Here is a 25,896-nt window from a genome sequence, read left to right as displayed (position 1 = left end):
ATTGAGACATTTATAAATAAATGGACACAGCTTGAGACCATACTCATAAGTGAAATAAATCAAACTCACATGTATGAATACCAAATAGTTCCCTAGTGTAAGAAATGATACAAATACATAAAAGTATGTGGTGATCATAATTCCACATTATACCGTTTTGAAGTTTTATAAAGTTTTCACTCACTAATTGGAATGGTTTTATTCTCGGCTGTTTGATATTATTGCCTGTGATAATATGAAAAGGTATTTTGAAGAAAACAAGACTTATAATAGCTAGTGCTGAGTTAGTATCATCTTGTTTTGAGGTCCCATCAAATTGTTGTTCTTCTGTCTCCATTGCTTTTATCATGTTGTATCTTATTGTATTTTATTATATATGATAGTATAAACAAAAAATTTTTATAGGAAAAGAGATAATATAGAAACCATTTTTTATTTCTGTTAGCTGGTTCTAAGTACCTTGTAAAACTTTCATCCTCTTGAATGATTTCACACTGTCTTGACATGTTTGATGCTATAGTATACGAAGTTATACTCAAATATTTCAAGGAAAGAGGCACTATGGTAACTACTATTAAGTCGGTTTATCTTGTGTTGAAATACTATGTTGCTTAAATTGTTCTGTTCTGACCAGTATTGTTATGTTGTTATGTCCTCTTTTATCTCAGTCTCCCCTTTTTTAAAATTTATTTTTATTATTGTCTTTTAATTAAGGGAAAAATTTTTTAAAAATTAGCAGGATATAGGAAACTTTTTTGATTTCTTATTAACTTGATTTGAAGCCTCATATTGCTCTCACCATCTTGATTTGACTGATTTTACTCTATTCTGTTCTATTTGGTATTATCAATTTTGAGGGTATAGGCAACTACTTTGAAGGCAATAAGATTCACTATGATGCCCACTCTGGTTTGACTATTATCTTCTTTTGAAGTTCAGTAATGTCTGCAATGTTTAGGTTTTATTGGCTTTGTTCTGTACTGTTATGTTCAATTGTATTTTACCTGATGATATAGGCAATTCTTTTTAAGGTAGCAAGAGACATTGTGGTAATCATTGATTACCTTGTATTCTGTTTTTACATCATTTACTATGTCCATCCTTTGTTTTGAATGACTCTGCTTTGTTTTGTCATGTTTGGTTTTACTCTCTTCCAAAAAAAAGTAATAAGAACTATGGGAGTAATAAAACCCAAAATGTGTAAATGTTTTTGTAAAAAAGAGAGGAAAAGAAAGTGCTCTAAAGGACACAACTGAAAGTGTGTTTGATGTGTAACATAAATGACCATATTACTAAGTTTTTGTTAGATCACTGAACACAACTGTTTGCAGTCTCACTGAATGTCCACTTTGTATGCTTAATTTTGTAACTTGATCAACTATATCTAAGATGACAATACGTAATCTAATAATTAGTGATTTCTTACTGGTTTTTTTGAAATTCTGTTTTACTTGTACCCTTTTACTGTTTTGTTTTATTCTGTTTTTCTTTAAGTAAAAAAAGAACAGAAATAAAAACTGGAAAAAAAAAATAAATGACCCCAATCCACAGAATAACAACAGAAAGAAACCACCAGGTAAGACAAACAATGAAAAAAGGGGGGAAAGCAGAGAGCAAACAAATGGAACATAACATGGCAAATTTGAGCCAATACATGTCAGTTAAATCCATAAATGTAATTGGACTCAATTCACTTTTCAAAAGAAATAGGATGACACAATGGATCATGAAACATGATCACACAACATGATGTATACAAGAAACACATCTGATCCAGAAAGAAACTCAAAGATTAAAAGTCAAAGAATGGATAACAGTATTACATGCAACAGCAACACACAAAAGAGCAGGGGTAACTATTCTATTTGCAGACAACGTGAACTTCAAACCTAAAATGATTAAAAAAGATAAAGAAGGTTACTACTTACTCATTAGTGGAAAAATTCAAGAGAGAGAACAAAAATATATATGCACCAAGTACAGAAGCACCCAACTATACAAGACAAATACTACAGGACATGAAAAACCAAACACACAAGAACACAATTATAACAAGGGACCTTAACATTCCATTGTCACAAAGAGATAGATCAACTAGACAAAAATTCAGCAAAGAAATACTAGAACTGAATCATATTTGTGAGCAATTGTACTTAGTAGATGTTTACAGAGTGTTCCACCCACTCACAGCAGAATAAACATTCTTCTTGGCTGCACATGGGACATCCTGCAAAATGGACCATATATTATCCCATAAAATATTATTAAGTAAATGCAAAGGTATTGAAATTTTCCCATACTAAGTATCTTACCATAATACACTGAACTTTGAAATCAATGGCCAAAAAATCCCTGCAAAACCTGCATAAATATATGGAAATTAAGTAACAATCTTCTGAATAAACAGTGAGTTACAGATGACACTAAAGAATAATACAATACAGTGAAAATGCAGATACAACATACCTTAACCTATGGGATGCAATGAAAGCAGTCCTGAAAGGGAAATATATAGCAATAAACAGTCACATCAAGAAAATGGAACAAACACAAATAAATAACCTAATGCTACATCTCAAGCTTCTAGAAAAGGAAGAGCAAGTCAAACCCAAGGCTCATAGAAGAGAGGAAATTGAAAAGATCAGAGCAGAAATTAATGCAATTGAAACAAAAAACAATACAAAGAATTAATGAATCAGAGACCTGGTATTTTGAGAGAACAAACAAAATTAGGAAACGCTTGGCCAATCTTCTCAAGAAAAAGAAAAAAAAACACAAACCCATGCAATAAGGATGAAAAGAAAGGAAATTACTACAAATATCATGGAAATTCAAAAGATCATGAACATCTACTTTGAAAATCTCTACTCAGTGTGGAAAACACAGAGGAAATGAATAGATTTCTAGAAACATATGAACTACTGAAGCTCTGTCAAGAAGATATAACAATTTTGAATACCCCAATATCAGCTACTGAAATCAAAAACATGATTAAACCTTACCAACAATAAAAGCTCAGGTCCTGATCGATTCAAGGCTGAATTCTATAAGAAATTTAAAGATTTAGTGGCAATAATCTTTAAATTCTTCAATAAAATTGAAAGAGAAGTCCTCCCTAACTCATTCTTAGAGGTATCACTCTAACACCAAAACCAGAGAACGAACCAAACAAAAAGGAGAACTACAAACCAATCTCACTAATGAACATTGATGCAAAGATTCTCAGTGAAATATTGGCAAATAGAATGCAGCAAATCTGAGGGGAGCTTTTGAGGGACCAGATTTCATGAGGGTTAAGAATCATTCATATTGGACTGCTCCAGAAGGTGATTTGGCACAGAAATTCTGCGCATTAATATTACAGTACAAAGTAATCTGTGATATTGTGGGAAATCTCCTCTCAAAAACTTGTCCCAGATAGCCGATGGGTGTCCTAGAAGCAGGGAAGGCAGATATACAGAAACAAGTTGTTGTTTTATTTCACTTCCATCCCTTCCATTAATTCTAAGTGGGAATGTACTACAAGGGCTTGCTCAGTAACTGAACTCACTCTAAAAGTATAGATGAAGCAAGGTTCAAAGCTGTATGTTTCTGAGCCAAGTGTTCTGGGCTTGAGTTAATACTCAGGAAATCCAGTCCCTCTAAAGCTCGCCTAAGGAAGAAATCAATGGTTCCTCCAGAATTCAGCTCACAGCCTGCGATGCCCTGGATCTCAAAGGGGTCTGTGGAACAGGAAAACAGAGGGGCATTTTTAACAATAAAGATAAAGAGAAAGGTAGACAGAACTAAAATACCTGCAGCACTAAGAAGGCCTCAATAAACCACATCAGAATGTTGCGTACAAGTTGTGGAGGGATGGTGCAATGTATAGTGAGGCAAGATGAGAGAAGAGAGGCAGAAGGTAAAGAAGGTACAGAGCAGTCATAAGTACAACATTCCACAATGAACCGCCGGGTAACCTGGAGAGGAAAGATTAGGGAAACAAGAACAAAATAAGTTTTTGTTAAAAGGGAAAGCAGTTTCTGCTTTGCAAGAGAAAAGAACTGGAGATGGAAGACGGTAATGGTTGCAAAAATGTATGAATCTATTTAACACAAACTGGTAAAAATGTTAAAGTTGTGTGTTTTATCGAGATTTCATGAATGTGCTTTACACAAGAGATTATAGAGAAAAGGAGAAGATTGGGGAAAGGCTAATGTCTTGTTAAAGGCAGAAAAGATAGGAAACTGTATGGAAAAAATTATTATGAAAATAAAAACTTACCAGCGCCTATAAAACTATAATACAAATAACACCAAAACAATCAAAAAAGGCACTAGTATTTCCAAAATGATTCATGCAGTGGAGATGGAGTATCCTGTTGGATGAGAAAGGCAGACAATATCATATGAAATCATAAACACACATGACCCCATCCTTGCTTAGCCCTCATATGTATGCTTCCTACTCTAAAGGGCTTTCCTCTTCTCTCACCTCTCCTTCCCACTACTAAACCTCTCTTCTCATTATCACTCCCTCACTTCTTTGCTTCATTTAAGCCTGGTACAGTCTCTCATTATTTCCAGCATGATCCCCATCTTTTCTCATCCCAGTAGAGGTTGATTCCCGCCCTCCAAGGTTGCATGCTTCAGTTGGCAAAACAGCATAGTAGCCTCCTCAGCTACCACATCCACAGTTGTTCAGAGATACCATGTATCATCAGCGTTGGGCAGCACGTACCCTGAGTTTCATGCTGCTCCTGCTCATCCTGCATCCACGACACCCACACAGACTTTGGGTAGAAGCCAGAGATATGGCACACCAGCTGCAGATGGCCAGTCACATGGCTTGATCTCTGGGACAGCCAGGCCTTAGGTTTCACTGGGGCAGAAACAAGATAGGTAAGTTTCAGATTATGACTCTAACCCACACCATGTAACTCTGACCCCTCCACCCTTTGAGAATATAATAATTTATTAAGGAAATTTCTCAGATATCTTTCTACTTTTTAACTAAAGAAAGTGACACAAAGTAAAACAGAGCAGGGCTAATCTTGCTGATTCAGATCCAACTTATGGACACTTGAAAGAAACTGAGGGCAGAATTCTACAAGGAGCATCTCTATCATGTCATAGATAACTATGTACTGAAAGATGTACATGCAGAAGATCTGTGCCTAGGAACCCCGCTCTGGGGAAGGCCAACATGAATAATACTTGATACTCACAAAATCCAGTCTCCTGAAAGCTCCCCTCAGGAAGCTTACAGTGGCAACTCCAGAATGGAACTCAGAGTGGTGCCCTGAATCTCAAAGGGGTCTGCACAGAAGGAAAAGAGAAAGATGTTATTAAACAGCAAACAAGAAATAAAAAAATGTGGAAGGGACCCAAAATGTTGGATTTGAGTGGGGACAACAGTCAAGGATCAAATAAATATAGTACTTAGAGAGTCTCAGAAAGAACATTGGAGGGAGACACACTTGGTGGGTAAGGAATATGGTGGTAAAATGGGAGAAGAAAGGCAAAGGCTGAGGAAAATTCAAGGGAGCCACAAAAAAACATTCCATAGGAAGCCAAGTGTCATTCAGAGAGGAGACCATAAGGAGGAGAACACTGAAGGGATGGATGAAATAAAGAAGCTCCATTTTAGATCACTGAAGCCAAGAGTAAGAATATGAATAAGTTTCACAAGACCCAAACTGCCTGCTGAAGTCAAAAAGTGTCCTCTTCCTTTACTAGAGAAAGGTGCAGAGCAGTAAGAGTAGGGAATATATTTGTGGAAGGCCAAGTCCAGGTGGGAGACTGTTCTAGTCAAATGTGTGCAGGCAGTTAGGTGAAGTAATGAAGAGGCAAAATATCAGAGGGAACACTGCCTAAACCATGAGATAAAGTCACTGTGAATGTCCCCAGTGTCTGAGAACTACAGTCACATTCTATCTGAAATTCCCTTGCAAGTTCTTCCACTTCGGAGATGAATCCAAAGAAGTAGATTTGGAATATCTCCTCCAGCTTGGATATCTCTTCATTACTAAGATTGCCCTGAGACCAGGGAGTCAGCAATATGAAAGTTCCTGAGGCATTGTCCCACCAGTGAAATTGCAAATCACCCAACCAGCCTGAGCCTTCATTTTGTGCCCAGTTACTGTTGATGAAGGATGTGATTTGGTTGACATGTAAAGTGGTTGAATCCTGGGTGTCTATGGAGTAAACAAAGATAAGATGGTAACCCTTGTTTATAATAGCATGATTCATAATTGTTAAATCTGGGAAGAAGCCTGTTTGTCTATCAAGAGTCAAACAGACAAAGAAAATGTGGTGTTTAACAGCATGAGGAGTCTCCCATTATGAATCATAAACCAGTCATTTGTAGGAAATGAATGCATCTGCATCTTGCATTCGTAATATTGAAGTGAAATAAATCTGATACAGAAGCTCAAATATTACATGTATTCTCTTATACAAAAAGCCCAGTTATAAATAAAAAGAGGACAAAAAATAGACAATAGGAAGTAGAAAGATAGATCTTTCTCAAATGGAAAAAGTATCAAAAGATAGAATAAGGTTGGAGGGAGAAGAGAGGAAAGGAATAAAAAGAGAAATTAGGATGAGTTATATACATGAACCAGCTCCACAAAGAATGTAAATATTATGCACGATAAACAATTTCTAATAAAACTAAAGTTTTAAAAAAAATAATAATGATATAAGAAAAAAAGAGAGAATCAGGAAGGAAAATAAGAGCATGTACAGAAAACAAAACCCCGAAGACTGCACAACCTACAAGGCTTGACACATCTGAGAGCCCCAAAACCTCAGGTTCCAGTCCCAGCCACCAAAATAGTGGAAAAGCCCTGAAAAAAAGGAGAGTACCAGCCTGCAATGCACTTGGGTAAGCGCAGGCTGCCTTTATGCAGACCCCTTGCACCAGGGCCAGCAGCTGCCAGAGCTCCTCTTACCGTCCCAAGTGTCACCAGCTAGGAAGCGAACTATAAGCAATGCCAGTGATAGGAGCAGCATCTCTCTAAGAGAGGACTTCAGTCTCTTAGCTTGTGTTTGATCTCTGAGTTTGGCAACTCTTTTTGCTCTGTACTCTGTAGTAGTGACTTGCTCTCTCTTCCAACTGACAATCTCTTCCTCATAGAAATTTGGCATCAGTGAATCATTTGCCGCCCACGCTCCAGGTTCTCCTACTCCATCTTTCATTTCCCCTGTGGCCCTCACTTACAGACTGGCTCTTGTCTTTCTGAATCCTAGTTTCTCTCCCTGTCCTGAGCTCTCTTCATATGAGCTCAGAAAACTACCTAATGTGGTACAAAAGGTCCTTCTGCTTGCATGAGCCAGATCATTTACAGATATGGAGGTTGAGGAAGTGATATTAGATCCCTTCTCAGCCTCTCACCTGCTTTGGCCCAGAAAGTTACTCATCATTTATCCATGCACCTAAGCATTTCTCCCTCCACTTGTCCTATCCTCTCTGCCATCACATTACTCCTTCCCAGGGTTCTGTGTCTCCCTTTTCCTATTTCATTCCTTGTGTCTGGTCTCCCTAAACAGACTGGTTATATCTGTTCATATCTTGACTTCTATTTTAACAAACTCTTCAGAGTTTGCCAATGTGACTACAAAAATCTACCAAATTACAGGTCCAGGGTAAAAAGCAGTAGGCATTATTTAGATCAAAGGAGCAAGCAACCAGAAATATGAGGAAAAATATCTCACCTCAATGGCTTTTTTAATTCACAAAACAGATCATACAGAAATTAATTTGATCATTCATATGGAAAGCATGTATAATGTATAAAAGGAATTAAAACTTAAATTCAAACACAGTAGGCTGAGGGATACTATGATACAAACTGTCAGACTACTACTAAACAAACAACTATGAGAATGGGAGACAAAAAACTACACTGAAGAGGTTTAAGAAACAAATTATTACACCAGTGGGCTTCACTAAGATCTCTCCCAAAGAGCAAGAGCTCCCCACCTATGGAATTATGAGGGTTTGATGGGAAAAGCAACTGGGAGATATGGAGGCAGATTTAGTGCGTTATGATTGGAAGGTTCGGTGACATTTTGGGTTGTTAACGGAATTTAAAAATTTCAGGTTATACTGTAAGGCTATCCACTATATAAAGCATGGGTCACACAGAGGGAGAAATCTCCTGTTACATTTTAAGTTAAATTACAAGGCCATCAGTTATAAAAAGGCAGTAAAGATGAGGGTTATGCAAATGAACATTTTAAGTTACATTTTAAAGCCATCTGTTAGAATGCTTACACAAAGAAGAGATGTTTTGTCAGGTTGGTTCAGATGTGTCTTTTTGGCATTATCAGGCCTTCCTGTCAGTTCTTATTTAAATTTTTAATTTCCCTTTCAGTATTAGGAATTGAACCCCTGAACTACACCCTCACTCCTCACCATGTTTGTTATAATAATAATAGTTATTATTATTGTTGTTGTTAATATTATTACTATTATTATTATTATTTGAGAGAGAGTCTCACCGACTTACTCAGGTGGGATTTGAACTTTCAGTCTTCCTACCTAAACCTCCCAAAGTGCTGAGATTATGGGTATGCAGCACTATGGTCCACTGAATGCTAGACAGTCTGGGGGTTAAATTAATTCTCTTTTTCTAAATTTCTATTTTTCTTTGTCCTCAACCAAGACACACAAAGCAGGCACTGCACTTTTTAGGAAGAAGGAAAGTTGGAAAGAGAAGATAGAAAAGAAAGATACCAGTGACAGCACGTGCACCATGAGTCTACAAGCACCTAGCATCCTTTGTTCTCCTATGAATTAGGTTCTGTGTTATTCAGGCACTGGTTGTTACTGGCTGTGTCTGCTTTTGAGAAAAGTCTATTCAGGCCACTTGTTATTTTTGATTAGTTAACCAGTTTTGTTGAACTCTTTCATTTCTTCTATAATCAGGATATTAATCTTTTGACAGATGAGTAGTTTATGAAAGATTTTCCCATTATGTAGTTTGTCTCTTAACTCTTGTGATGTTACATTTTCCATACAAAAATTTCTTTATGATAGAATCCCATTTGTGTAGCTTTGCTTTGCATTTTGAGGGCCCTATTCCCAAAAAAACCTGACCTTTAATAGTGTTTTGAAGTTTTCCCACTCTTTTTACTTCTTTCATTCTTGAAGTCTTAATTTACATATGCATTCCTTCTTTTTTAATTGATTTTTTACACAGGGTGAGAGATAAGGATCTGTTTTCAATCTGTTGCATGCATATATCCACTTTCCATAATTATTTATTAAAAGGATAGCCTTTCTCTAAAATATGTATTGGATGCCTTTGTTGAGAGTCAGACTGCTGAAGACAGACTTTTTTTTTTCTGGGATCACTACTCTTTTCCACAGTAGTGTGTCTTGTCTTAAATTGATCTTGTCTAGTAGACAAATAATATGTGCATGAACATTTTTATTGTTTCTTTTGTATTTTATCTAAATTTCATTTATATAAAAGATTTGCTGCTCTTTTAATTCATTTTTCATATTTGAAAGCCTTGCTGAATGATTGAGAACTGTTATAGAGTGAAGTATAATTTATTTGAAAGATAAAGATATTATTACAGACATCTTCCTAAATAATCAACAGATTCTCTTCTGACATCAGGCCCTTTATTTCCAGAGAATAGTATTGCAAATGGTGGTAAAGAAAAGCTCATACCTGTAAGGGATAGATGTAAGTCATATTACTCTTAAAAATTTTGTTTTATTTCTGGTTATTAATACTATAAAGAATGATATTATTTCTTTATTGTGTGGTTTATTTTTGAGACAGCATCTTCCTACACAGTTCACGCTGCCCTTGAGCTCACTTTGTATCCCAGGTGGAAATCACAGTAATCCTCCTGATTTAACCTCCTGAGTGTTTGGATTACAGGAATGAGCCACCACACCCAGCTATTAAATTTCTTTCAGCCCTGCACTATCACCATGGGTATGCTTTGAGAGAAACAAAATGAAGTTGATAGAAACATAGTGATAAATAATTTCAAGTGTATCAGTAACTAATTTGACTGGATGGATAGAAAATACAAAATTAGAAAAGTATCAGTTTCTATTTCTGGCAATACACATTCCACTCTATTAACCTGAAGTGTTGTTCACACAAGATTATCATTGGAGAATAATTCTGCAAATATAAAATTACGTATCTTTTAGCAATATGTCCAGACTCCATTACTTCACAGGTAAACTCTATCTATAATTTGGACAATTATAAAGACAATAATGGTTGCCATTTACATGAACATTGTATGTTTTTATCATGCACCTTTTATTTTACACAGAACAACAATGTTCAGTATATTTCATGTGTCGTGGATTCACTTGAAAGAAGAAATCCTTATAGCTCAGTGGTCCAGCACCTGCCTGGCAAGCACATGGTCATGGTTCAATCCTTGATACAGAAAGAAAGAAAGAATCTTAAGAACATAATAGTGATACCTAAGAAATGTGTGCAATCTTATCAAGTAGACTCAGATTTCTATACAGCAAAGAATGTCATGAACAAGTAACAGTGATGTGAGAGCAACAACAACGAGATGTTACCATGTCCAAGAATATGTCTGACTTGTCTGCATGATGCCCAAAGCATCTGTACACTCACAGAAAGAATGCTTCATAGCTTGCTTTGACAGTTAACTGTCACGTAACAAAATATCTGAGATTGTCAACTTTTATTATCTAATTACTACTCAAAAATTCACCAATTGTAACAATAATTGTGTATTATAATATATTGAGTCAGAATAAAAATAAAATCTATATTGAAATTAATTGCTATTTCTTGTGAAACTACTCAGCATACAAGATTATCCTCTCATTTTTATTCTAAAACTTATTGTCGAAGAAATTACTTCATTTTTTGTAAAATTATTCACAGGCTAAATTTTGTTAGTAACATAGACAAGTTAACGTGACCATTTTCCTCCTATACACTGAATTATATTTGTGATCTGATCACACACAGATTTCACTGTATTAGGTATCTTTCTCAGGAACCATGAAATGACACTTCTGAGAAGATGATGGAACAGTAAGCAGCAAAGTAAACAGGCTTTCTGAGGGAAACAGCCCAGAAGCTAGAATATAGCATCATGGGGAAGACAAGAAGAAAGGAGGTGGGTTTCCTGGACCCAGGAAGAACCTAAAGTGAGAATTGAAACCCAGAGAGAGAGAGTAAAAAAGAAAAACTTAAAGAAGAAGACAGTAGCTGGTGGCACCTCACCCAAGGCCCAATCTGCTGTGTGAGAGGAGCTATTGGAACCTGTGGATGCACAATCATGGTGACAGTGGTGGATGGAAAGCCCAGAAGTCCCTGCATAGAGACACCAAGGTGGAGCGCAGCAGTGGATGCAGAGGACTGCACTGGCTGGTGGTGTGTGCAGAGCGTTCAGTTCTCCCATGGGAGAGAGCTTTTGGCTCGGATCCATTTTGGAGTCAAGCAGGAAAAGCCCAGAAGAGCAGCAGGCTTCCTCCAGTGGTTTCTAGCTGGGGCAGACTGGTGGAAACTGCTTGGACTGGGCCCCATCCTTGTTCTCATTGAAACAGCCATCACCAAGTTTCCTGATCAGTAACCAACTTGGCCTGGAGGCAGTAGCCAGCCCTGTGTGTACTCTAATAGCCATGATGGGGGCTCCCTGCTTTTAACCACCTCAGTAGGGTAGTACCTACTACTTTTCCCCCAATCTCCCCATCCCCTACCTTCCTAGAAACCATAGTGGTAAGATTCCCACCTGTAACCAGCTAGGAGTCATTGGGCCAGCCCTGTCCCTGCATGTACTCCAACAGCCACCAATGGAAAAAAACAACCTGGGAAATGCAACAGTCTTGCACCAGTACACCCAGTGGTAACTATCAAATACTCATAGCCAGCACTGACTAGAAGAATCAAATAGTCTCACTTCAGAGAAATTGTAGCCAATACAGGAAGTGCCTGGGATGCCACTATCCACTTGTCCAGAAGAACCCAGGAGTATGTCAAAATTAAGAAGCAAAAAACAGTCTCTGGCTTCTAACCCAAGCAGATCTGGTCCATGAGATGTAAACACAGAATTAGACTGGAGTCACACACCTGAAGTTTCTCAAATAAAGGCAACTAAAATAAAGAAACAATTTCATGAGGCAAAAAAGGAAATTAGAACAGAGATATAATCTCAGGTAAAAGAAGAAATGAAAAACATAATAAAAGTGTTTAAGCACCTCTAAAGAAGATATAAATAGAAGAATAGAGGAGCATAGGAAAATGAGGGAAACCTTGAATGAGTACAGAAGACTTAGAATACGTGAAACATATTCAGAGATATTTCCAGGAAATAGAAAACTTTATTGAAAGCTGGTAAAAAGAACCTGATATAAACTAAAGATAGACTTTCACACCTTAAAGACGGGGTTGTGGCTTGTCCTTTCATGAAAGGAAAAATATCTTTAAAATAATAATGAGTGAGGAAGTAACAATTCAAAGGCTGCAAGACAATCAAAACAAACATAATGTGAATAATAAATGTGAATAAAAAAGCAGGAATCAACACAAATGACATTAAAATCTATTTACAGAAATAATTTCAGATAATTTTCCAAGCTTAGGAAGAGGAAATGATATTCAGATCAATGAAGCATAGAGAGCTCCAGTTAACCATAACCAAAATAAATCTACATGCAGACATATAATAATCAAGATCACAGAAATTCAACACATAGCAGAATATTAAAAGCTGTTAGAAAAAAGAAAGAGATCATCTATAAAGGAAAGCCCATTAAATTCAATACAAACAATACAAACAATCAAATCAAGAAGAGGTTGGAGTAAAGTATTTAAAATCCTGAAAGAAAACAGTTTCCAGCCCAGATTGATATTCCCTGTAAAACTATATTTCAAAATTAATGTACAAACAAGAGAGTTCCATGACAAAGAAAGGAATTTATGATCACCAAACCAACCCTACCAAAAATAATGAAGTACATACTAGAAAGAGATTTAAAAAAAAAAAGAACATGCATCTAGAAATAGTGGCAGAAAGGGCTCACTGAGCAGGGTAGACAATGGAATAGAGGGAAAAAATAGGCAGCCAATGAAAGGAAAATAGCGTGACAGTGCATGTTGGCCATAATCACTAATACAGATGACCTCAATTCACCAATAAAAAGAAACACAGGTAAAATGATGTGATAGGATCCATCAAAATGTTTTATACTAGCAATATATTTAACCCAAAAGGGATTCATAGAAAGTCAAAGGAAAAAAAACAATGCTCTGTGTGACAGGAAACCAGCAAGAAGTGGGGGTAATTTGTCCATCAGTTGCAGATTGTATAAGAAAGTCATGGCAATTTTATACAGTGCAAAGCTACTCAGCTATTAAGAAAGATAACCTTGAAGCTCTTGTACATAAATGGATACAACTTGAGATCATGCTCATGGGTAAAATTTTTCAGAGTCACTTTGGTGAATAGAGTGTTTTCGCCCTAGTTAAAAAAAAACTAAAGGAGTTAGTGGGATCCAAAACACACAATACATCCTGTGAAAGTGAAAGGAGAGGAAGTATCTAAAAAAAGAAGGCAGTGGCCATTGTTCATCAATTATTGTGATTTGAAACTCATGTTGGATACAAAGTCAACACTAAAAAGTCAATAGCATTCTTGTACACAAAGAGCAAATTCACTGAGAGAGAAATAAGAGAAGCCACAACCTTTACAATAGCATCCAGAAAATGAAATACTTAGGAATCAATCTAACAAAGGAAACAAAAGATCTACTAAGTGAAAATTACAATACTCTGAAAAAAGAAATTGAAGAGGATCTTGCAAAATAGAAAGACATTCCTTGCTCATGGATAAGAAGAACAAATATTATGAAAAAGATGATTCTCCCAAAATTGTTATACAGATTTAATGCAATCTCAATCAAAATACCACTAGCATCCCTGACAGATCTAGAGAAAGATCTTTCCTGTTCACTAGCTGCAATCTTGTCTTCGAGGTCTGAAGTTCTTCTATCTTCATTTTTGTTGAGGTGGTTTTATCAACTTTTGATGGAATATTTTATTTCTTGTTTATCTCTTTGAAGCTGCTGTTCATACATTCTATTTATTTTTATATTGTTCATTCAGGATTTCCATCGTCTTGCATTGTTCCTCTAATTATTTAACTATGTCTTCCTTAGATATGTTCAGTATTTCTTTCATTACATTTATTATTTCTTCTTTTACCTGGGAGATTATTTCTGATCTGAGTTCTTTTATAGCTGGCTGGAGTTGTTTCTTTACTTCAGATGTTATCATTTCAGGGATTTCAGGTATATAACTCACAAATTCTTCTGTGGCCATTTCTCCTAGGCTTGCTAGGGTTGGGCTGGAAGTTTGAGATTGCATTTTTCTCTTTTGTTTTGTCATTTTGCTATATTTCTGGCTTTTGAGTGATGTTCCAAAGTTTCCCCCATTCACTGGGAATCACGTGGCACCCTTTTGGCTGCCAGGGAAGATTGAAGGCAACTGATAGTCACTTGCAGGTCACTGGGTGTGCCCCAATTAGTGCCACAGAGACCTCCTGTGCATCCTATGTTGACTTGGGATGCTGGGCATGGTCTTGCCACCTGGGAGAATGATGTTACAAGGCTTCCCTGTGTGCTGGGATTCAAACCACACACGTTTCATTCCCAGTACTGAATTCAGGCCCCTGACAGGCACTTGGAGGTCACTGTTTTCTTCTTCTTCTTTTTCTTTTATCTTTTACTTCATGTCATTTTTTTCTGCTACATTTGTCTAATCATATAAATATCCATCTACTTCCTAATAGGATTCTTTGCCTTATTTCTTGCTCCTACTTTTCATATTACATAGTTTAAGGTTTTAATTTTTCCTCATGCTTTTCTCTGTTCCCAACACTATATATCTTTAATTAGCTTTATTACTTTTTAGGTAGTTAATTCTATAAGATTACTAAAAAATTGAATTTAGACACATGTTTCTCACTGTGCACTAAATGAAAATCAAAATATGTCAAAGGTACAAATATTAAAGCAGAAATACTTAATCTGCTGGAATACAAAATAGGTAAAATTCTTGAAGATATAGGAGTAGGCAGATTTTGAACAGAATTACAGCTGTACAAGAAATAATGCCAAGAATCAACAAATAGGATCACATCAAAGAAAAAGCTTATGCCCAGAAAAGGATACTAAAAAGAAAAAAAAAAAAACCTTACAAGAATAATAGACTTCCGGGAGAACATGGCGGACAGACAACAGCAACTACCGGAGGCTCTCTGAAAGGCTCGGCTCAGAGGCCAGGAATGATGCGGACTAAGGAGACATGAACTGGTAGAGATATGCTCTGCTGACTCAGGAACGAACTGGGCTGAGAGAAACCAACTTAGAATACAATCCTGGCACTAAAATAGGAACAGAAAAGACTCGGTGTGGAGGCTCAACCCCGCGCCATTGGAAACCGCAATTTCGGTTTCCCGCTGCCTGGCGGCTGCCTCCATAAGCGGCTCAGCAGGGAGAGACGCGCAGAGCTCTGGGAACAGGAGTCTGCGAACGGAGTCGAAAACAGGACGGACAAGGAGGCGTACACGAAAACTGACTGGTGGCGAGGTGAGTGAGAGAAACTGACCCCCTACCACAGTTTGACTCCAGCAGAGGACTTTCTGGGTTTGGGCAGTCCTGTAAGAGCAGGGCACGGTGCCGACTCCAGCCACACATTCCCCTCTCGGACAGGATCGGTGAAAAGTGCCTGGCCTGCGTGACCCTGCGGGCAGACTTGGTAGGCTGGCCTAACCCAGATACCAGAGCCTGACGGTGGCCTGGAGGGGTGACTCCCACGTAGGCTGCCTAGTCTGTAACTCCCTGGTGCGCAGCGGTGGGCGGGAACACCTAGCCAGCGCAATTTGATCAGGCTGTGGCTGACAGGCAGGGAAGCTGGGCCTCCTATGTAAGCTTGCATTTTATAAGGAACAGAAAATATGGGGAAGGGAAGCAACAAGAAAGGCTCCTTGGCCCCCAATTCTGAGAAACAGGCAATAGTGGGCACCGCACCAATATACATTAAGCGCCATATAGAGAGCCTCATAGACCAATTCAGGAATGAAGTTATCAACGACCTGAAGCTAGAAGTATGCAGAATAGTTAGAGAAATGCTAAGCACCACCCAGGAAAAAAACAGATGGTGGAATGGAAGAACAGAAAAAGAGGGGAGAATTGCTTGATGGAGAAAACAGAGAAAACATTGAGTATGTGAAGCAGGTTCAAAGGGACTATCAAGAAATTAAGAAGTCTATCCAAGACTGGCATAACAGCTTGAAAGAAACTAAGGACAGACTATCTGAAGTGGAGGGCAGACTTGTAATATGGGAGAATAAAATGAAAAACTTCTTAAAAATAACAAAGAAACAAACAGCAATAATACAAAGACAAGAAGATGATAAGAGGAGCCATAACTTAAGGATTAAGAACATAAAAAAAGAAGTAGGGACACAAACAAGTGAACTACAAAAGCTACTCACAGAAATAATCCAGGAGAATTTTCCTAATTTAGCAAAAGGTAAAGATACTCAGATGTATGAGGCATACAGGACCCCAGCTACCTACAACCCTAACAGAGAAACACCCAGGCATATAATAATAAAAATTCCAGAAATTCAATACAAGAACAGAATATTAAAAGCTGTAAGAGACAAGAAACAGATCACTTACAAGGGAACACCCATCAGAATTACAGCAGATTTCTCTGCACAAACCATCAAATCACGAAGAGCATGGGGGGAAATAATTCAAGCTTTGAAAGATAATAATCTCCAGCCAAGATTGAGATATCCTGCACAACTGTCCCTGGAAATTGATGGAAAAACGAGGTGCTTCCAGGATAAAGAGGAACTGGGGGAATTTGCAACCACCAATTCAACCCTACAGAAAGTATTGCAGGATATTCTAAAAAAAGAAAAATACAAAGAACCCAGAAATGGTGGCGGGGAGGCCACAACGAATGGAGCAGAGAACAAAATGAAAAAGACAAACTGACATCTACTGACAGAAAAAGAGCTCAACAGAAATGAGACAGAGAAGATTGGATGATAGGAACAGCTATTTTGGAGAAAATGACATCTTAATAGGTAATACTGATTTAGTACCATCTTGTTTTGAAGTCTCATCTAGCTTTTGTTCTTCTGTCTCCAATGGTCTAAACAGGTTGTATCTTATTGGATTTTATTATGTACGATAGTATAAGCAAAAACCTTTTAAAGACAAGGAGAATATACAGAAACCATTGTTCATTTTCTGTTAGTCGATTCTAAATACTCTATAATGCTGTCATTCTCTTAAATGGTTTTACATTGTTTTGATATACTTAATGCTACAGTATATGAAGTTGTACTCAAGGACTTCAAGGAAAGAGTCAATATGGTAACTACTTTTGGGTCGGAATTATCTGGTGGTGAAACACTATTCTGCTTAAATGGTTATGTTTTGATCTGCCCTGTTTCACTGTTATGCCCTCTTTTTTTCTCAATCTCCACTCCATTATTTACTTTTTTATTTTTATCCATTTAATTAAAGGGAAAAAATAGCAGGATATAATATAGTAACCCACTTTGACTTTCTATTATCTCGATTTGAAGCCTGTATTACTCTCACCATCTTGTTTTTGACTGAGGTTCCCCTATTCTGTTTTGCTGGATAGTATCAGGTTCGAAAGTTTAGGCATCAGCTGAGAAGATAATGAGATTCATTATAACGCCCATTCTCGTTGACTTTTATCTACTTTTGAAGACCTACAATGTCTCCAATGTTTTGGTTTTGTCGGTTTTGTTCTTTACTGTTTTGTTCAATTGTATTACAACTAATGATATAGGCTATTCTATTAGAGATAGCGGGAAGCATTATGGTAACCATTGTTGATCACCTTGTATTATGTTTTTATATTATCTATTATGTCCACCCTTTTGACTTGACCGATTCTGTTCTGTTATGTCATATTTGGTTTTACTCTCTTCCAAAAAAGCAATAAGAACCGTGGGAGCAATGAAACCCAAAATGTGTAATAGTCATTGTACAAAAGAGAGGAAAAGAAAGTGCTCTAAACTATATAACTGCATGTATATTTAAGTGTATAAGATAGAAAATGATATCACAGAGTTTTATTGGATCATTGAACAGAACTGTTTGCAGTACCATTGTTGGAATGTCCACTCTACAAGCTTTAATTTTGTGACTTGAACAATTATTTCTAAGATGGCAATATGTAATCCATTAACTAGTGATTTCCTACTGCGCATTTTTTTCTTCTGTAAATCTGTATAACTTGTACCCCTTCACTGTTTTTTTTTTCTTTTCTCCTTAAATAAAAAAAAAAGAATGGGAAAATATTTCCAGAGACTCCTTAGAAAAAGAATTAATATCTAGAAGACACAAAATTCTCAAAAACTTAGACTCCTAAGATTTGAATACCCAATCAAAACATGGGCATCTAAAATGAATAGACATTTCTCAGATGAAGAAGTACAAATGACAAATAAATATAAGATAAAATGCTCACCATCACCAGGCACTTGAGAAATGGAAATTATAAGCACACTGAGATTACATAAAGAATAGCAATCCTCTAGAAATCAAATAATAACAAATGATGGAAAAGCTACAGGGGAACAGAAATCATTATTCATTGTTGGTGAGACTGTAAGTTGATACAATAATTAAAACACCGGTGTGGATATTTCTCAAAAAAGTAAAACTAGAAAGTCCATTTTAACCTAGCAATTTTCCTCCTGGGTATCTTCTAAAAAAATTTAAAGACATCAAATTATAGTGATACATGCCTACCCATGTTTATAGCAGCACAATTCATAATAATTAAGTCTTGGAAGAAGGCTGTATGTTCAATAATCAATGAATGAATGAATAAAATGTAATATTTCAACAAAATGGGATACTACTCTATTACAATTAAAGATAAACTTGGGACAGCTTTAGAAAAGTGACTGTACATAGAGACCATAATGTTAGGTAAAATAAGTCAGATATACAAGCTTAAATATTGCATGGTTTCTTTTATATGAGAAACTCAACAAATAAATTAATCACAAAATAAAAGACAGATTATAGGCAAAAAGAGAAAAACATTATCATTATCCAGAATGCACAATGCCTCTAACTGTGTTTTATGTGTTATTTGTTGCCAGTTATTCTGATTGTTAATCTCTACATATAAGAATTAAACTTACAATGACATAGATAAATAAATCTGATGTTGGCAAAATAAAGGAAGGATACAGAGAAAGAAAAAAAAAGACTCTAAATAAGTTATGTACATATACCAGTTCCCAACAATGAATGGAAGCAATTTGTACTGAAAACTATACTAGGAAAAATTAAAATATCAAAATTATTGAGGAAGGCACAGCTAGGTGAATGTGCTTAATTCTGCAGAACCACACTCTTAAAATGGGAAGATATATATTGTGTCATATATATATATGACAGTTTAAAACTAAGAACACCAAATACATGAAGAGCATGTGTATACATGTACACATGTAGGTAAAATTCTAGTCTGATTAGAAATATATATATTTCTAATATATATATATATATATATATATATATATATATATATATATGAAATATGGGGGCTACAAGGGGGAGAACCAAAAGCCAGCCACTTGTGGTGAGTTGGAACCATGTGTGGCTTGTGGGGAGGATAACCAGATGCCAGTCCCTTCCTGTTATTGTCATGCACAGACCACAGAGAGAGCAAGCAGACCCCAGCCTCTCCCAGTGCATGGGCTGGGAGCCAAGAGAAGCCAAGGTCCACCCCCCGCCAAGTGACATACTGAGCCAGAGAAACACAGGCTGAGTTGATATCTATTGAGATGAAATACAACTTAATACCTATGAAATGTTTAGCATTTCACTGACCTTGCAGGCCTAAAGCTGGTGGTTTGATCATCTATTTAAAGGACAACAATTCATAGTATGCCAACTATAGGAGATCTCTTTCTGAAGGAGGTAGTCGTTGCTGATTCCTTGTTATCTTGTTTTGGAGTCAGGTGTCATTTTCATTGTTCTATTTGGTTTGGTTTTATCCTGTTTTGTATTGGTTGATTTTGTTATATCTGATGGTATATGCAGCTTTTTCAGAATAAGAAGATATATTATGATAAGTATTTTAAATTTAGTATTGTCTTGTTTTAAAGTCCTATGTTGCATTCAATGTTTTGTGTTTATTGGTTGCATCCTGTTATGTTTTTGTTTTCCTGTGTCTGAAGGCACGTGCAGCTAATTTTGAATATAACAAGAGGCATTATGGCAGCCATTGTTGATTTCCTGTTATCTTGTTTTGAAAACCTGTATCACTTGCACTGTTTTGTTTTGATTGGCTTTATTCTGTTTCACTTTGCTTGCTTTTATTCTCTTTATAATAAGAAATTTTTAAAAAGAAGCAAATTGTGCTGTGTTGTTAAAATATTCATAAATTATACAAAATAATTTATCAACTGCACATCATTGGCCAGGTTTTCCACTGGTAGGAGAAAATGTCTACACCCACAATTTAAAGGAAGACAGATTTATTTTGGCTTACAATTTGAGAAGCAACAGTCTCCAGCAGAAAACTACTCACCTCCTGAATCCAGAACACAGAATACAGTGGAAGAATTGGGGAAAAAATGACCTGAGACTAGACATAGTACCAAGATCAGGCCCCTGTCACCAACTTTTCCTAACTTTTTCCCACTTCCTAATAGCCCATTCAGTTACAAAGTCATCAGTGTATTAACACATTAGAGAATAAGTGTCCTCACAATCCAATTATGTCTCCAGCAGTTTCTTAATCTTGTTAGGTCGAGACTAAATTAAACCACAAAACACATTTATTTTTCAATGTTTTCAAAACTTTTAGCAAAGTAGCTACTTTTATTTCTATATATGTTTTCATCTTTTCTAGTGTCTCAGTTAATAGATATTTTTATAAATTTTCATCACTTTATCTGATGCAATATCACACTCCATATAATCTCTAGATAATGATGTATTCATGTGGTGGAACAAAATAAAAGTTAAATACTAAATTACTATAATAATAAGATTTGTTTGGCACTGTGGACCCTCTGAAAGTATTTCAGGGAACTTAAGCCATGCTTTGAGTCATCATTTAGTAATAAATGACCTGCAGATAACAAATAGCCATTAACATTTTTCATTTATTTGTTAGAATATTTTCCTCTCACCCTGAGAAAATAAAAAAATATATACTGTATCCTTTCTATTTACTTCCCAATTTTCAAAAGAGTGATTGTTTTGAACAATAGCCTCCACAGGTGACCTATGATTGGTTCTGCAAAATTCTATACTTATAAATTTCCATGTATTTGAAATGCTTGATTCTGTGATAGGTACTGTTTTTGTTGAAATAATGGGGATAGGGATATAGCTCAGCAGCACAAGTGCCTGCCTGGCAAGTGTAAGGTCATGAGTTTGATCCCTGGTACTCAAAAAATAAAAAATAAATTTTCAAAGAAGATACACACATTATAGAAGTAATAAACTCACTGTAATTTTAATATTAAATACTTCTGGATTTTGAAATTTGTCTTACAAACAGAAAATGTTTCTCTGTCATGTTTCCAAGCTCCTAAAAGTGTTTTAAATTCATTTTGCATTTGTAAATCAAAAAAAAAAAATCTAGAACTAACTCATGTAAGTGGTTTTTCTTCAAACCTCTGAAACTATTCTCTTGTTTTAAGTCTCTTGATAGTGCTTTACCAATGAGGCTTGTTTCCTCCTCTTTATTTAAACTTCTTTATCCTATGCCCAAAAAATAAAACTATTAACAATTATTAATTTAATTTGCAGTTATTGGGCTTAAGGACAATATATACCTAAGGCTGAAAAATGATCAGATTAATATCTTGTCGTATCCAGAGTGTGCTGTGCAGCAGTTGTACATCTGCAGTAATTTGTCAAACAAGGAAGGAATTTAAAAGTATTGATGGCATTTCTTCCTGATATTTCAGAAGAACTGTCATTGTGTAATATTAATTCCCCTCTGCTCACTTTACCCTACCACTTGGTCTCCCATAGTCTTTTATTGTTATCTTTGGGGCATAAAACACATATAACTTAGCAGATGGTAATATTCTAATTGAGTATATTCATAATAATTTAACATTCTTTCTGATTATACCACATATATTTGGTTTGGGGGAGAACAAGGTTTTCAAGAGAAGATAATTTTATATTAGGGTAGAATGCTATATTAGATAAGAATTTAGTGTACTTGACTTAATTATGCATTATTAAGATATTAACATCACAGATTAATGAGCTAAATACTGGAGCACAAAACTAATTGATAATTTTGGAAACAACTGTCTCACATTTAAATTTTGGATGACTTTACCCTCTAACTATATTTTAGCACATCGAATATCATACTACCTACTTAGGATTTGTGCAATTCAAATGTCAAAATTTTCTGGGTCATTTCAGAAATATCTGGTCTCTGTATGCATTGCCCAATTGATTTTCACTGTTTAATCTACATTATGGACCATTTTGGGACTAAGAATTAAACTTATGAATTAAGACAAGGAGTGAGCTTGGATGGTGTCAAAACAAGGGGTTGCAACAGGCAGAAGACATTCAATGCAGAAAAATAAAAAATCAAGTAGATTTCATCAAGGTACTTTTGGAGAAAGTATGTTTAATTGAGTAACAAAAGGACATTTCAGAAAATTTTAGTTCAGTTTATTTAACAATGATTTTGTAAATTATACAGTTTCCTTTATTTTCTCCTCCCAGCTTCCTTATTTTCACCTTACTGGAAATAGCACTTAATTTTTCAGATAATAATATATATATTATTGTTTGCTTTTTCCTTCCTTCTTTTCTCCTTTCCTCATCCAGGTTACTCTTCCCTTTTGAACAGCTTCTTCCCAATTTAGTATATATTGTATATTTTTGCATCTAATTTACACTTTCAATTTCTTACACCAGGGAGACCATGAGTCTCCCATGTTTACACATGTGAGTCTGATTTATTTCACTTGTGAGTATTATCTCAAGTTGTATTCATTACCTTATAAAAGTCTCAAATATATCTTTTTATTGCTGAGTAGTACTCCATTGTATTAAAATGCTACATCTTTTCATGAATTCCTCAGTTGATGGGCATTTGGGGTTGTTTGTAAGATATAGTAATCAGAAATTGGGCTGCTATGTACATAGGTACACATATATTACTGTGGTGTGGCATTTTTAAATCTTCTGGGAAGAAATCCAGAAGGAGAATACCTGGGTCAAATAGAACCTCCAATCCTAATTTTTGGAGGACTCCCCACACTTATTTTCACAGTTGTTGCATCAGTCTACACTCCAACCAACAAGAGAAAATTCCTTTTCCACAACAGTCCTTCCACCATTCCTTATTAGTTGATTTCTTGATAGTAGACATTCATTCCAGGGTGAGATGGAACCTCAATGTTGTTTCAATTTGTCTCTGGAATGATATTGCACATCATTTCTTTTTATTTTTATTTAAAGAAAAAAAAAGAAAAAGCAAAACAGAAAAAGGTAGAAATAATACAGAATTTCAAAAAAATAAGCTGTACGAAAACACTAGTTGATAAATTACATATTGTCCTTATAGAAGTAATTGTTCAAATTACAAAAGTAAATATACAAAGTGGACATTCAAACAGTGAGACTGAAAACAGTTGTGTTCAATGATCCAACAAAAACTTAGTAATATGGTTATCAATCCTACACACTTAAATGTACATGCAGTTATATCTTTTAGAGCACTTTCTTTTCCTATCTTTTTTACAATAGCAATTACACATTTAGGGTTATATTACGCCTACATTTCTTATTACTTTTTACATTAGAGACAAAAATGTGATATTTATAAATATGATTCTTATTTATTTCATTAATGAGGATAGTCTCAGGTGGTCTTCACTTGCCTATGAAGGCCTCAAGATCATCTTTATTATAGCTGAGTAATATTCCATTGTACAAAAATACCACAATTTTTTAATCCACTCTGTGGTTGATTGGCATCTTGGTTGTTCCCAAGATCTATCTATTACAAATTGTTCTGCTATGAACATGAGCGTACATATATCATTGTGATAAGGCCTTTTCAGATTTTCTTGGAAAATACCCAATAGGGGAATAGCTGGATTGAATGGAACTTCCAATCCTAGTCTTCTGTGAAATCTATACTGATTTCCATAGTGGTTGCACCAGTCTGCACTCCCACCAACAGTGGACAAGTGTTCCTTTTTCCCTGAAACCTCACCAACATTTGTTATCAGTTGATTTCTTGATGGCAGCTATTCTTTCTGGAGTGAGATGAAATCTCAAGGCTGTTTTAATTTGCATTTCTTGAATGACGAGTGATGGTGAATAATTCATCATGCATTTATTTGCCATTTGTATATCTTCATCTGAGAACTGTGTGTTCATCACAGATGCCTATTTTTGGAGAGGGCCTTTGAATTTGGGGGGCTTGATGTTTTTCAATACTTTATATGTTCTGGATATAAGTCCTTTGTCTGAGGGGTTGCTGGCTAAAATTCTTTCCCATTCTGTGTATTTTCTTTTCACTCTGTTGGTGATTTCTTTTGAAGTGTAGAAACTTTTCAATAATATGAGATCCTAGTTGTTGATTCTATGAAGGGTTGTTGTGCAGTTTGCATTTTGTTAATGAATTCTCTGCCTACCAGTATGTCTCCAAGACTTCTACCTACCTTGTTATTCAATAGATTCAGTGTTTCTCTTTTAAAATTTAGAACTATGATCCATTTAGACTTTAGTTTTGTGCATGGTGATAGGCATGTGTCTAATGTCAGCCTTTGGCATGTAGAGAGCCAATTTTTCCAGCATCATTTATTCAAGAGGATCTTTAGTCCAGTGAACATGTTTAGCCCCTTTGTCAAATATCAGGTGGCTGAGTGTCTCTCTAGTTGTGTTTGCATCTTCTAATCTGTTCCATTGATCCTCAGGGCTATTTCTTTGTCAGAATCATGCTGATTTTATCACTGTGGTTTTGTAGTATAGTTTCAAGTCAGGAATTGAGATGCCTCCTGCCTTGCCTTTGTTGCCCAGAACTGCCTTTGCTATACGAATTGTCTCCTGTTTCCAAAGAAATTTTAGGAGTGTTTTCTCTAGATCTGTGAGGTATGTTGATGGTATTTTGATTGGGATTGCATTAAATCTGTATAACAGTTTTGGGAGTATGGCCATTTTCACAATGTTGGTTCTTCCTAACCAACAGCAAGGAATATCATTCCATTTTATAATATTGTATAATATTCAATCTCCTTTTTTAGCCTACCATAATTTTCAGCATATAGGTCTTTTACATTCTTGATCAGATTGATTCCTAAGTATTTCATTTTTTTACACTCTATTGTGAAGGGTGATATTTCCATAATTTCTCTCTCATGGAGTTTTTGCTTGTGTACAGGAATGATACTGATTTTTGAACACTGACTTTGTATTCAGCTACACTACTGAATTTGTTTATTACCTATAATAGTCTTTTAATGGAGTTTTTAGGGTCTCCTATATAGAGTGTCATGTTATCTGCAAGTAGTGATGATTTAACTTCTTTCTTTCCTATCTTTATCCCTTTTATTTCTCTCTTCTGTATGATTGCCCTAGTTAGTGTTTCCAGAACTATATTGAATAGGAGTGGTGACAGTGGACATCGTTGTCTTGTTCCTGATTTTAAAGTGAAAACTTTCAGTTTTTGTCCATATAATGTGGGCTATTGATTTGTCATAGATGGCATTTATAAGACTGAGGAAGACACTGCGTATTCCGAGTTTCTGTAGGGTATTTATCATGAACATATGTTGGACTTTATCAAAAGCTTTTTCAGCATCTATTGAG

The 25,896-nt window shown here is 35.8% G+C and overlaps 1 protein-coding gene across 1 annotated transcript in view; it reads right to left on the bottom strand.

Moving 5' to 3' along the window:
- LOC100732191 (T-cell surface glycoprotein CD1b1-like) overlaps nt 1-7,181 on the bottom strand; it is a 29,893-nt gene extending 22,712 nt beyond the window's left edge. Inside the window, 3 exon segments of the mRNA XM_063254055.1 lie at nt 3,696-3,722; nt 5,909-6,175; nt 6,935-7,181. Of these exon segments, the coding sequence (XP_063110125.1) occupies nt 3,696-3,722; nt 5,909-6,175; nt 6,935-7,181 (541 nt within the window).
- Nucleotides 7,182-25,896: the final 18,715 nt, after the last annotated feature.

The sequence above is a fragment of the Cavia porcellus genome, unplaced genomic scaffold, assembly GCF_034190915.1.
Source record: "Cavia porcellus strain 051 isolate PalLab524CR breed Dunkin Hartley unplaced genomic scaffold, mCavPor4.1 scaffold_7, whole genome shotgun sequence".
In the NCBI taxonomy this organism is placed as follows: Eukaryota; Metazoa; Chordata; class Mammalia; order Rodentia; family Caviidae; genus Cavia; species Cavia porcellus.
This window is presented reverse-complemented; position numbering and strand designations above follow the sequence as displayed.